General features: G+C 42.7%; 1 protein-coding gene across 4 annotated transcripts in view; it reads left to right on the forward strand.

The window, feature by feature from the left end:
* The window catches only part of TMEM154 (transmembrane protein 154), a 61461-nt gene that overhangs the window by 13315 nt on the left and 35550 nt on the right, over positions 1-12596 (forward strand). For 2 of the 4 annotated variants that reach the window (XM_089912340.1, XM_089912341.1), the window contains 3 exons: positions 8936-9049; positions 9493-9750; positions 9841-9879. In XM_089912340.1, coding sequence (XP_089768466.1) covers positions 9495-9750; positions 9841-9879 — 295 coding nt within the window. In that variant the 5' untranslated portion in view covers positions 8936-9049; positions 9493-9494. The remainder of the gene's footprint in view (positions 1-8935; positions 9050-9492; positions 9751-9840; positions 9880-12596) is intronic. The other 2 variants (XM_089912339.1, XM_022599644.2) reach the window with 1 other exon arrangement.

The following is a 12596-nucleotide window of genomic DNA, read 5'->3' on the forward strand; positions in this document are numbered from 1 at the left end:
CCCTTCCAGTCCCTCTATACACACAACATCGCCTTCTTTGGATGAAGATTGGCCTTTGGTGTGGTTCGTAGTGGTTCATTTCGCTTGCCCCACGATCTCTTCTGTTCCACGTTATTGTTCAGTATCCACTTTTCATCGCCCATCACAATTTGTTTTAAAAACAGAACGTTTTCATCACTTTTCAGTAGAGAATCGCATGCGGAAATATGGTCAAGAAGGTTTTCTTCGCTTAACTTACGTGGAACCCAAACATCAAAGGAATTCACATAACCAAGCTGGTGCAAATGATTTTCAATGCTTGATTTGGATATTTTGAGTATATCAGCTATCTCCTGCGTGGTATAACGTTGATTGTTGTTAATCATTGTTTCGATTTGATCACTATCAACTTCAGCTGGTCTACCCAACTGTGGAGCATCGTCCAGCAACAAATCTCTGGCATGAAACTTTGCAAACCACTTTTGACACGTTTGATCAGTCACAGTACTTTCTGCATACACCGCACAAATCTTATTGTGCGTTTCAGTTGCGTTTTTCCCTTTCTTGAAATAATAAAGCATAATATGCTGAAAATGTTGCTTTTTTTCTTCCATCTTCAATATTAAAATGGCTACACAAAAATTCACCAATTTTGGTTAAGTCTTTTTTAAAATGCACGCTGATATGACAGCTGTCACTATACAATCTAACAAAACTGTTTGGATTGAAGTTAAAGACAACCAAGTGCTACTGGAGCCATCTTGAGGAAAAAACTGAATGAACCTTTTGGACCCCCCAATATTTACCCCATCTTCTTTATCCATTCATCTGTTGATGGACACTTGGGTTGCTTCCCTATCTTGGCTATTGTAAATAGTGCTGCTGTGAAGATTGGGGTACATGTATCTTTTTGAATTAGGATTTTCATTTTTCCTGGATACATACCCAGGAGTGGACTTGCTGGATCATGTGGTAGTTCTATTTTTAGATTTTTTTTTTTTGCAGTACGCGGACCTCTCACTGTTGCGGCCCCTCCCGTTGCGGAGCACAGGCTCCGGACGCGCAGGCTCAGCGGCCATGGCTCACGGGCCTAGCCACTCTGCGGCATGCGGGATCCTCCCGGACCGGGGCACAAACCCGTGTACCCTGCATCGGCAGGCGGACTCTCAACCACTGCGCCACCAGGGAAGCCCTATTTTTAGTTTTTTGAGGAACCTCCAGACTGTTTTCCACAGTGACTGTACCAATTTACATTCTCACCAATAGTGTAGGAGGGTTCCCTTTTCTCTACACCCTCTTCAACATTTGTTATTTGTAGACTTTTTGATGATGGCCATCTGACAGGTGTGAGGTGATATCTCATTGTGATTTTGATTTGCATTTCTCTAATAGTGATACTGAGCATCTTTTCATGTGCCTGTTGGCCATGTCTATGTCTTCTTTGGAAAAATGTCTGTTCAGGTCCTCTGCCCATTTTTGGACTGGGTTATTTGTTTTTTGATATTGAGTTGTATGAGCTGTTTATGTATTTTGGATATTAACCACTTGTCATCCATATCACTTTCAAATATTTTCTCCCATTCCGTAGGTTGTGTTTTCGTTTTGTAGATGGTTTCCTTTGCTGTGCAAAAGCTTTTTGTAATTAGGTCCCATTTGTTTATTTTTGCTTTTATTTCTTTTGTATTAGGAGACAGATCTAAAAATATATTGCTACAATTTATGTCAAACAGTATTCTGCCTGTGTTCTCTCCTAGGACTTTTATGGTTTCAGGTCTTACATTTAGGTCTTTAAACCATTTTGACTTTATTTTTGTATATGATGTGAGGGAATGTTTTAGTTTTATTCTTTTACATGTAGCTGTCCAGTTTTCCCAGTACCATTTATTGAAGAGACTGTCTTTTCTCCATTGTATATTCCTGTCTCCTCTTACATTAATTGACCATAGGTGCTTGGGTTTATTTCTAGGCTCTCTATTCTCTTCCACTGATCTACGTGTCTGTTTTTGTTCCAATACCATGTTTCTATTATCCTGGCTTTGTAGTATAGTCTGAAGTCTGGGAGGGTTATGCTTCCAGCTTTGTTCTTTCTCTTCAGGATTGCTTTGGCAATTCTGGGTCTTTTATGGTTCCATATGAATTGTAGGATTATTTGTTCTAGTTCTGTGAAAAATGTCATGGGTATTTTGAGAGGGATTGCATTGAACCTGTAGATTGCTTTAGGCAGTATTGATTCTTCCAATCCAAGAGCATGGGATATCTTTCCATTTCTTTGTATCATCTTTAATTCCCTTCATCAATGTGTTACAGTTTTCAGAGTATAGGTCTTTCACCTCCTTGGTTAAGTTTATTCTGAGGTATTTTCTTCTTTCTGATGCAATTTTAAACAGCATTTTAAAAACTTTCTCTTTCTGATAGTTCATTATTAATGTATAGAAATGTAACAGATTTCTGTATATTAATCTTGTATCCTGCAACTTTGCTGAATTCATTTATTAGTTCTAATAGTCTGGGGGTGGAGACTTTAGGGTTTTCTAAATAAAGTATCATGTGATCTTCAAATAGTGACAGTTTTACTCTTTCCTTCCAATTTCTATGCCAAAATACACCTTATTAATTTTGCTCCCAAAGGCTTCTTTCTGTGTAGGATTCTCCAGTCATCTTTAAAGCTAATAGGACTATCTTCATGAATAACAGCAAATTAAAGGCAATTGAATTATGATTTAACTCAGTAATTTTCAACCCAGCATAAATACTTAATGGACTCATCTAGGGAGCTTTAAAAACATTCCGTTGCTCAGGGCCACAGCCTCGGATGTCCTCAAGTAACTGATCTGGGTGGAGCTTAAAATACCAGATGATGCTGGTGCACAGTAAGTGCCGTGAACAGCAATAGGTATGACTGATAATTAAACACAACTCCATGAGATTGTTTGGGCCACTCAAACGCATGGTTCTCCAGGTATGGCCCCCAGACCAGCAGCATCAGCATTTCGTTAGAAGTGAAAGTTCTTGGCCTCATCCCAGACCTGCTAAATCAGAAGCTCTGGGGGTGGCGCCCAGCCATGTGTGTGGGACGAGCCCTCCCGATGATTCTGGAGCACACCAATGTGGGTGGACTGCTGGTTCAGACCTCCAAGCCGCTCTGCCAGCAGTGACCTTTGCTGGAGACGTGGTTTTTAACTTCCAGCACAATCTCTGTTATTAATAAGTCCCTTATTCAAACTTATTCGAATAATAAGGCACGATTGTCACAGCTCTCTCTCAATATATCCCGGCCAGAGGCTCTCAGGGGTTCGAGACTTCAGTGATGATTTTTTTTTTTGCGGTACGTGGGCCTCTCACTGTTGCGGCCTCTCCCGTTGCGGAGCACAGGCTCCGGACGCGCAGGCTCAGCGGCCATGGCTCACGGGCTCCGCGGCATGTGGGATCTTTCTGGACCGGGGCACGAACCTGTGTCCCCTGCATCGGCAGGCGGACTCTCAACCACTGCGCCACCAGGGAAGCCCCTTCAGTGATGATTTTTAAACGATTGTGTTCTTGTGATAGAGTGGGCAGCTGCTGGGAGCTGGGATCCAAATCCCTGGCCTGATTCTCCTCCAGTTCACCAAGAAGGAACAGAGAGAAAGAGGGGTAGACAGGGGAGGGCCAGGAGCGGGCAGGGTCTGGAGCCCTGGTTCTCAGCCTTGGCTGCACACTGGACTCTGTAAAAGATACTGAGGCCTGGGTTCACCCCAGGTATTCGGATGTAATGGTTTGGGTGTGTGCCCTGGGCATTGGGAGGCTGGAAAGGGCCCCAGGTGACTCTAATGTACGGCCAAGGCTGAAAAGCACTGGAGGACTTCTTGGTTTGGTTTGATCTCTTCCTTCTAACATGAATCTCTTTGCTGTAGACAGAGGTACGGGGGAATGGAAAGTGGGCAGGCTTCTTGGGTTTGGTTTCTTGAGCATCTTGAAATCCATATTAAATCCAGTTTCTCCACCGAGCAGGACAGCATTTGAATACCTGACGCCTGCCGTGTTTTCTTCGTTTCACTACCTGAATTATAAGATAGTTTCAACAATCTGTGTATGGAGTCGACATAACAAGTGAAAGAATGGAGCGTCTGATTGAGGTCCAACATGCTTCCCGATATTCTGAGTTTAATAACATTCTCTCCTCATTGTTTTATTTTACATTGTAATATCAGTGTGGCAACCTTGCACTTGCTATATAAGACTTTTATTTTAACTTTAAGAACTAGAGCTTGGTCGCACATTTGTTCCATTTTCAAAAGGAGAAGTCAGCAAGTTTGCTTCACCGAGAAAGAGAGTCACCTCCGCTGGGGGATGATGCTCGGAGTGGTGACAAAGGGGCGAGGTGCCCACCCGGTTGCTGGGCTGCCAGGCTCACCTCAAGCATTTTCCCTCTTTTCCCACTTATGAGGATCCCTCCCAGGGTCCCCACCAGATGTGTGAAATACGCATCCCAGCTGTGTTTGCATGGATATTGTCAATAGTCGTTTCTAAGTGACTCTCTACACTGTGCAGTTAATTATCTGGCCATTTTAGGATTTTAGGATTAAAAGTAAAGGGAAGTATTGCAGCTTAATTTCATCGCTCACGTGACCACTCCCATTATCTGCTATTAATGCTCCATTATCTGAGCAGAGAGAGAGAGAGAGTGAAAGGGAGAATCCCGGGAGGTTTGTACTGGGGTCACTGGAGACAGTGTGACTAAGGCCCCTGGAGGGAAGAGGGGTCCCGGCAGACCCGCCCTCAAGCCCCTACACCAGTGCAGACGGGGTTCAAAGCCACGCCCGCTGCCCTTCACACAGCCCTTCTGCTTTCGACAATGGTCCTCCTTCTTTCTTCTGCTTCTTCTCTTGTGCACTTCGCTGGCTGCCTCCCATCTCTCCACTCTCACACTTGGTCCTCTTTCTATTTCTGCAGCTTCTTCAGTTTTACCACCCCCCAAACCCTGGCTGCACCCCTTTTTCCATGAAATATGTCCACATTTAGCTAAGAAGACAAAATGAAGAAGTTATACCGGAAAGATTAGTCTCCTGGGCAACAGAGAATAGATCAGTCTAGAGATGGGGAAACAGAGTGGGCAGAGGACGGAGGAAATAGCAAACTACCAACACCAGGCATGAGCGTGGGCCTTTGTGGAACACACAGCATTTTCACAGCTGGGATTCCTGTCCCCCTGGCGACTCACTCCTGGTTAGAGAGGCCTGTCCCGCCCTGGTTTTCCGGCTCCCCCTTTGATGACATTTGATGCTCTTGGCACAGACCCTTGGGCTGATCCCCAACATTTTCAACTTTTCCATCACAGACCCTTTGCGTACCCAGCCCTTCTCCAACTCAGTTTCTGCCGATTCTCATTGCACAGGGACTGGCTGGAGTTGTCTTGGAGCAGTTGTGAGGGCAGAACCCCCCAAGAGCAGTTTGGTGCTGCACCCAACCTCCTCTCCCTAGTCTGGAGATACACTGCAGATGTGCAAGCTGACAGGTGTGCAGGGGCGACTGTGGCAGCATCATGGGAAACACAAAAGAAATAACCTAAGTCCCCATCGATAGGAATAGGTTGTGATATATACAAATAATGGAGGGAAAGGCAGCTCTCTGTATACAGACAAGGAATAATCTTCAGAATCTAATTTTAAGTGAAAAAAGCAAGGGGCAGCACAGTATATAAATTCTGCTACCATTTGTGTTAAAAAAGGAAACAGGAAATGATACACTTGTACATGCAGAGAGTTTTCTGGCAGAAACCGTGGTTACCTCTGGGGAGGAAAACTGAGTGGCTGGGGAAAGGGTGTAGTGAAATGTCCTCTCTGAGCTCAGTGCCATGTGTGTAGTGCCTGTTCAAAAAGTCTAATTAAAAACAAGATACATGCTTTAGAATCAACATAGAGATGTGGAAATAGATGGAATCTTGGGTCTCATTCCTTAGTTGTACAGATTAGAACATTGAGCCCAAATTTCCATAACCACTAAGTGACTAGAACCCTCACCGTCACTGGCACCTATGCTCAAGGGAACGCAGCCTTCAAAACCCTACATATCACATGCACGCCTATGTTCACAGCAGCACTATTCACAATAGCCAAGATATGGAAGCAACCTCAATGTCCATCAACAGATGAATAGATAAAGAAGATGTGGTACATATATACAATGGAATATTACTCAGCCATAAAAAAGAATGAAATGCCATTTGCAGCAACATAGGTGGACGTAGAGATTATCATATTAAGCGAAATAAGTCAGAAAAAGACAAATATCACATGATATCACTTACATGTGGAACCTAAAATACGGCACAAATGGACTTATCTACAAAACAGAAACAGACTCACAGACATAGAGAACAGACTTGTGGTTGCCAAGGGGGAGGAGAGTGGGGGAGGGAAGTATTGGGATCTTGGGATTAGCAGATGCAAACTATTATATATAGGATGGATAAACAACAAAAGGAAAGGGAGGGTTGGAGGCGAGAGAGGCTCTTCCCAGGTCACTGTATAGCACAAGGAACTATACTGAATATCCTGTGATAAACCATAATGGAAAAGAATATGAAAAGAATATTACATATTATATGTGTGTGTGTGTATATCTATCTATCTATCTATCTATATCTATCTATCTATATCTGAGTCACTTTGCTGTACAGCAGAAATGAACAACATTGCAAATCAACTGTACTTCAATAAAATTTAAAAAGAACTCTGTGTATCAGTAGAGCTGACAGTGTAAATATCAGGGTTGTACCACAGGGTGAGACATTTGAGACTCAGTTTCTTTATTTGTACTGTGAACAATGAACTTGTCGTGAAGATAGGTAGATGGTGCATGTTTATCCTAGTACCTAGCATGTACTATCAGCACCTGATAGATGACTGTTATTTGGAGCTATTATGGTCTTGTTTGGGAAGGGAGGGTTGTGAGGAAGGATGTCACAGGAGCGTCTGGAGATGAAGGCTTGCAGAATAAAGAAAAATAAAACACACACAGAGAACCCTTGACTCTCATTTATTTAAATAGTCACTAGAGAATCAGAGAGAGTAAATGATGGTTAACATGGAAAACATATGTTAGGGTGTGTGTAAGAGGGATATTGTGGAGAAAATTTCCAGTCCTTTTCACTCCAAAATGCCACTAAGAGCCACCTGTGACCAGCATTGTCCCTTGTGCTGAGAAATAAATGTGCACAACCCAGGACCATCTGTGTGCCTCTCTCCATTTCTCTTTCATGCCTGATTGTCCAAACACCCTCATTATTCTTGCTAGCTTATTTCCTTTCCCATTTTCTCCTCTTCTGGGCCAACAGGTCAAGTGTGACTCAGAGCTCTGAGTGTTCTACTGGGAAATTGTTCGCCTTCCGTGGAGAGGCTGGAAAGATCCTGTCGTTCTGGGCAGCTCTGCTCACAGCTGCCTGGGCTGAGGAGCTTAGCAAGAGTCCAACGAGAGCCCCTCATTGCCTTTGTGCCAGAAATCCACCTTCCTGTAGGCTGAGGGGCAAGCACACAAGTTTCCCTCTCTTGGTTACCACTTCATGATTCGTAATCATTCCATTCCTGCCTGATGGGAAGGAAAATATTGTGTGAGGTTCCAAGCTCAGGTTCTGCAATCATCCCTCCTGGGTTTAAATCTTCACTACCCTGTGATAGCTTTGTGGTTGTGTGCTAGTTGTATAAGCTCCCTGTCTGGTTTCTATCTGAAAAAATGGTGGGGACAAAATGAGATAATCTGGGTACAAGGCAGAGCACAGGGCTTGGCTCTTAGTAAGTTATCTGAAAAGGTAACTTGAAATCATAGCAGCAGCTATAGCAGTAGCAGAAGTAAATAAACAGAAGAAATAAAAAGGAGGTCTGGTTATTGGAGGAAGGTCCATCAGCACTGACTTCAAGGAATAGGGCCATTGTCACCAACTGCATTTGTGTGTGTGCCACTGCTCCCACTGCCCACCTGTCCCCCCCAAATGTTTCCAGTCTTTGCTGGCCTGGGTTACCAGTGAAGAATGCTGTTTGGTCCCAGTAGTTCTGCAAGCAGGGTGATTTTAAGGAGGAGATTGTCCTGGTGGACAAATATCTTTTCCTGGTCCAGAGTGATACGTGACATATCAAAGCTTTTAACAAATGTGTGAATACGTTATTGACTTACCTTATTTCAGAGACATAAATATAGGGCAAAGTCACTTAACCCTGAAGGCAGAGGTCAATAAGTGGTAGATATTTTTTAATCCTGCTTTCAGTATATACACGAGAAGAACACCAGTTACTTAGACTCTGCAGTTTGTAATTGATTCTGAGGGTTTGGGGTGGCATTGACAGATATGATTACCAAGTGGATCCCCTGGCCTTCGGAGAAATTGAAGTGTTTATATAACTGAAAAGTTAGACTGTGATCAAAGGAATACTTTTATAGATCATTGTCATGCAGTCATGTGGAGAGCTAAGGACTGAATTGACCCTGCCATGCCCAGTCGGTCACCCTCTGGGTGGTGGCCTAATGTGCCTCAACATGGCCTCAGGAAGTGGACATCTTCCTTTGCAGAGTAACTTTCACCTCAGAAAGAACTTTCACATAAATTATCCCATTGGATAAGTTGTCTGTAGCCTCAGCTCATATGCTGGTTTTCTCATTGGACCCCACCTGAATGATAGGCAACACGATGGGAAGAAAACCTGGGCTCTCCTGACCATGGTCACTACAGAGCCGGGTGAGGAAAGATTTTTCAAATAATCATCTAGCTACTAGTCTTTTCCTATCCTGTGATGAACCATGGATGTTTCCGAACACAATCTGAGGTCCCAACAGAATAAACATGCATATAGCTTATTAATAGGGAAAGTTCTAAAGATGCATGTTATTCAATAAATTTAAATATTGGTGTAGTTTCCTTAGTTTCTAAGGGAACTTCCCCTTGAGAATTTCACTGTACAAATGAGATACACACTGTATTTTTATTTAGAGTCCGGGAGGATTTCTGTAGGATCATTTCAGAGGCGACTTAGTTCTCTGCAGATCTGAGGCCTACACTGACATCCGATCAGTCACCCTGATTTCAAAGAATTCTTTTCCATCGGTAGGTAAACTTTTATTAAAAAAAAAAAAAATTAGGACATAGTGCAAATCCTTTTACCTAAAAGTGTTACGTGGCAAGTGCTTAACTCTCAGTAAAAGGGAATTTAGATTTATTCAGAAATGTTATTAAAATACCCTATAGGATATCCTGGAATATCGCCCTTGACACAACAAAGCTTCTCAACGCCCTTGGCTTAAGTGCGTCTAAACTGCCAGCCTTTGTGGGCGGTTTATCTCTGGGCTCTGATCCATGTTCAATATACTCCCAGGTTGAGCTCCATTTATGTTCGACCAATAGTATTCTGTGTCACACTGAACTGGAAGACCAAAGCCAGCGGATCAAGTTTATCACTGGATGCATGTAGCATAAATTTCAAATCATTGAAAACATACCATACTAACTTTGTCTCCATGACAATCTCAATTTTGTGTGTGTTCCCACAGAAATGGAAGAAACAGAACTGTCAGCAGAAATACCCACAGACATGGGAAGCAGTGATGAAGAGGCTACAGTTCCGAGCATATTTGCTGCGGTGACCACAGAAATATTCACTGTCAGTATGAGTCCTACCCTTATTAATGAAGATGCAGGCCAATTACAGTTTATATTAATGGGGTTGATCCCAGTGGTTTTATTGGCCGTCCTACTTTTATCCGTGATACTCTTTGTAATATACCGTAAAAGAAAAAGGAATAAACAAGGTAAATATTTTGCCTGTTCCCATTTCCAGACAACTGCTTCATATGTTAATGAATAAATGATAAAACACAATACTTTTTGCTTCCACACAGAGCCTTCTAGCCGAGGATCTCAGAGTGCTTTACAGACAAGTAAGTATTATCCTAACACCTGCCTGGAGTTGGGATGGTGTGGGAAAAGAAACCGAGAGGTTTTTAAGTGAAGCAACTATATAAAATAATATGTGATGAATGACTTGTTTCAATGAAGTTTTCCAGAGTTTATAAATGCCATATTCCTTCCTATTTAAAAAAAAAAAGAGAGAATGCTTTCAGCCTAAATTGAAAATTAAAATACACAGCTGCCATCTCTGTATCTAATCTAGATGAGGGCCCTGTGTAATTTTGGCCAATAGGTCAACGTAACATTTCCCAACCATTGGAGGAAACAGGCTGGTGAAGCTGTGGGTCAGATTGCAGACAGGGTGGGAAGGCTGGAGTCCTTGGGCTCATCGCCACAAGAAGAGGATTCTTCCATCTGTGCTTTGTCACAGATACTGTTTTCTGCCCCATGCCCCATCCCCATTTAATCTTGAAAAGGCCTGGGTGAAGCATGGTTCTTATTCCTATTAAAGCTATGCTAAATTTTAGAATGAAATCCCTGATCGGCTAAAGATAACTATCATCAATGGAAAACTAATCTGATAGAACATCCCTGGGGTCAGAGATACACTCTGAGAGGATTCACTTCCAATGCCAGGACTATCAAATACTAGGTGTCGGGATAGTTCCGAGTCCAAAGCAGACTTGGTTTCTTTTGGCTTGTGCTGGTAAAAGTGACTCCAATTAGATTTTTTTGTTTGTTTGTTTGTTTGTTTTTGTGGTACGCGGGCCTCTCACTGTTGTGCCCTCTCCCGTTGTGGAGCACAGGCTCTGGACGCGCAGGCTCAGCGGCCGTGGCTCACGGGCCCAGTCGCTCCTCGGCACGTGGGATCTTCCCGCACCGGGGCACGAACCCGTGTTCCCTGCATCAGCAGGCGGACTCTCAACCACTGCGACACCAGGGAAGCCCCAATTAGATTTTCAAGTTGAAGCCTTTAGGGATTCCAAAAATCACTCAAGGGTGATAAGACGCATATTTATATGTGCATACAAAACTCACTCTGTGTACTTCACATCCACTAACAGGGCACCTCTGGCTTTGAGATCATGCCCTTGGCCTGCAGGCCCCCTCACCATCCTTGTACCAGGAGAGGCTTTAAGCTCTCGTGGAGGTGTAAATGGTCGTTTTCCATTATGCCAGCAGGTAGGGCAAATGCGAGTTGGGAAAGAAGCAGAGTAGAGCATTACCTTTCATGGCAGGGTAATAGATTCCAAGAAAGTAGAAGATATACATATGTTTCTCCACTGCTTGCAATTTCAGGGTGCCCTAATAACAGTCATCATGTGGGAGCTCCTTTGTAAGCTAGAGAAAGAGAAAAAGCAAACAGAGCTGCCTGGACCTGTTTTTTTTTTTTAAGTAGGGAAAGTAAGAATTTCCTGCCCAAACCCTAGCCTATAGCTGATCTTACCTAATGTAGTCATGGGGTCAGGGAGAGGTCGGGGTTGACTAGTCAAATGGTCATGCTCTGAGGCTCTAAATCCAGAAAGGGACTTTTCACTGAATTTTATTTGGAGAATCTCAAAATTCAAAAGCCATTCACAAGTGAGAACTGACCTCAGACACGGTCCAGGCAGTATTTGCTGTTCCCTTTCCTGATGCCTCCATGCCTGATTGATGCTATGTCTTCCGTCTGGAATTTCCTTCTTGGTTGCTTGGCAAACTGCCACCCCCTTCTTCAATGCCCAGCTCTAAGGATTTTATGAAGAGCTGAGTAATCACACCCCAGGCAAAATTAATCACCACCTCTTGACTGTTCACACTTATTGTGCACAGTATTTACACTGGCATAAGTTGGTGACTTGCCTTTTTTTGGCCTCTCTTTCTTACGAGGTTATGTTCTCTTTAAGGTCCGAGAGAACTAAGAACTTGTCTTATTTATCTTGTTGAATAGTATGGAGAGGACAGACTTTGGAATACTCTGCCTAGTTGGCTTTTGCCTTTCCTAGCTCTATGACCTCTGCTTCAGTTTCCTCATCTGTCAAATGGGCAAACTCAGCACCTACCTTATAGTGTTGTTGCGTGAATTAAGTGGATTCATCTGTTTAAAGCACTTAGAAAAAACAGTACCCAGCATATTGTGTCAGCTAATTATTATTATCCCTTTTATCTAACAGAATGCCTAGCCCAACACATATATTAGCTGCTCAATAAATGTGTTGCAGGAATGAGCTGATGAAAGAAAGTGAGAACTTTTTTTAGAGAACACTTATTCTCAGAGGTAAAAGTAAATTTGCACATTATTCTTAATACAAATTGGCATATCGTTTTTACTTTAAATATGCCTCACTTTAAGAAAACACAAATGGAAAACTTAGAATTTCAAAGCAACTGCTTATCACCAAAGTTTTTGGTAAGGAGCGCTTTATTGGAATATTTTCTTTTACTTGCCACTCCTTTAATATAGATTCAGATGGTTAACTGATGACTCTCTCTTCAGACAGACTGACAGAGAAAAGGTTCACAACCACTGCCCACTGAAGTCCCCCCATTCATATTTAGCATTATAATGCAAGTCAATAAAAGGAGAATATATTTAAATTAACGGAATTTGATTTAAATATATTTTTAATTTATTTTTCCAGGAAAAATAAAACTGTCATACTGCGTCAGACCAGCATTTTGCTTGGAAAGTTCCCAAAGGAATGTTTTGTGGGAGGGCATGGGTGATGTCTCAGGTTAGGAATAGACACGTTGTTTCTGTCCTCAG

The sequence above is a fragment of the Delphinapterus leucas genome, chromosome 5, assembly GCF_059928025.1.
Source record: "Delphinapterus leucas isolate spDelLeu-1000000601 "Yukka" chromosome 5, BTC_Dleu_Yukka2, whole genome shotgun sequence".
In the NCBI taxonomy this organism is placed as follows: domain Eukaryota; kingdom Metazoa; phylum Chordata; class Mammalia; order Artiodactyla; family Monodontidae; genus Delphinapterus; species Delphinapterus leucas.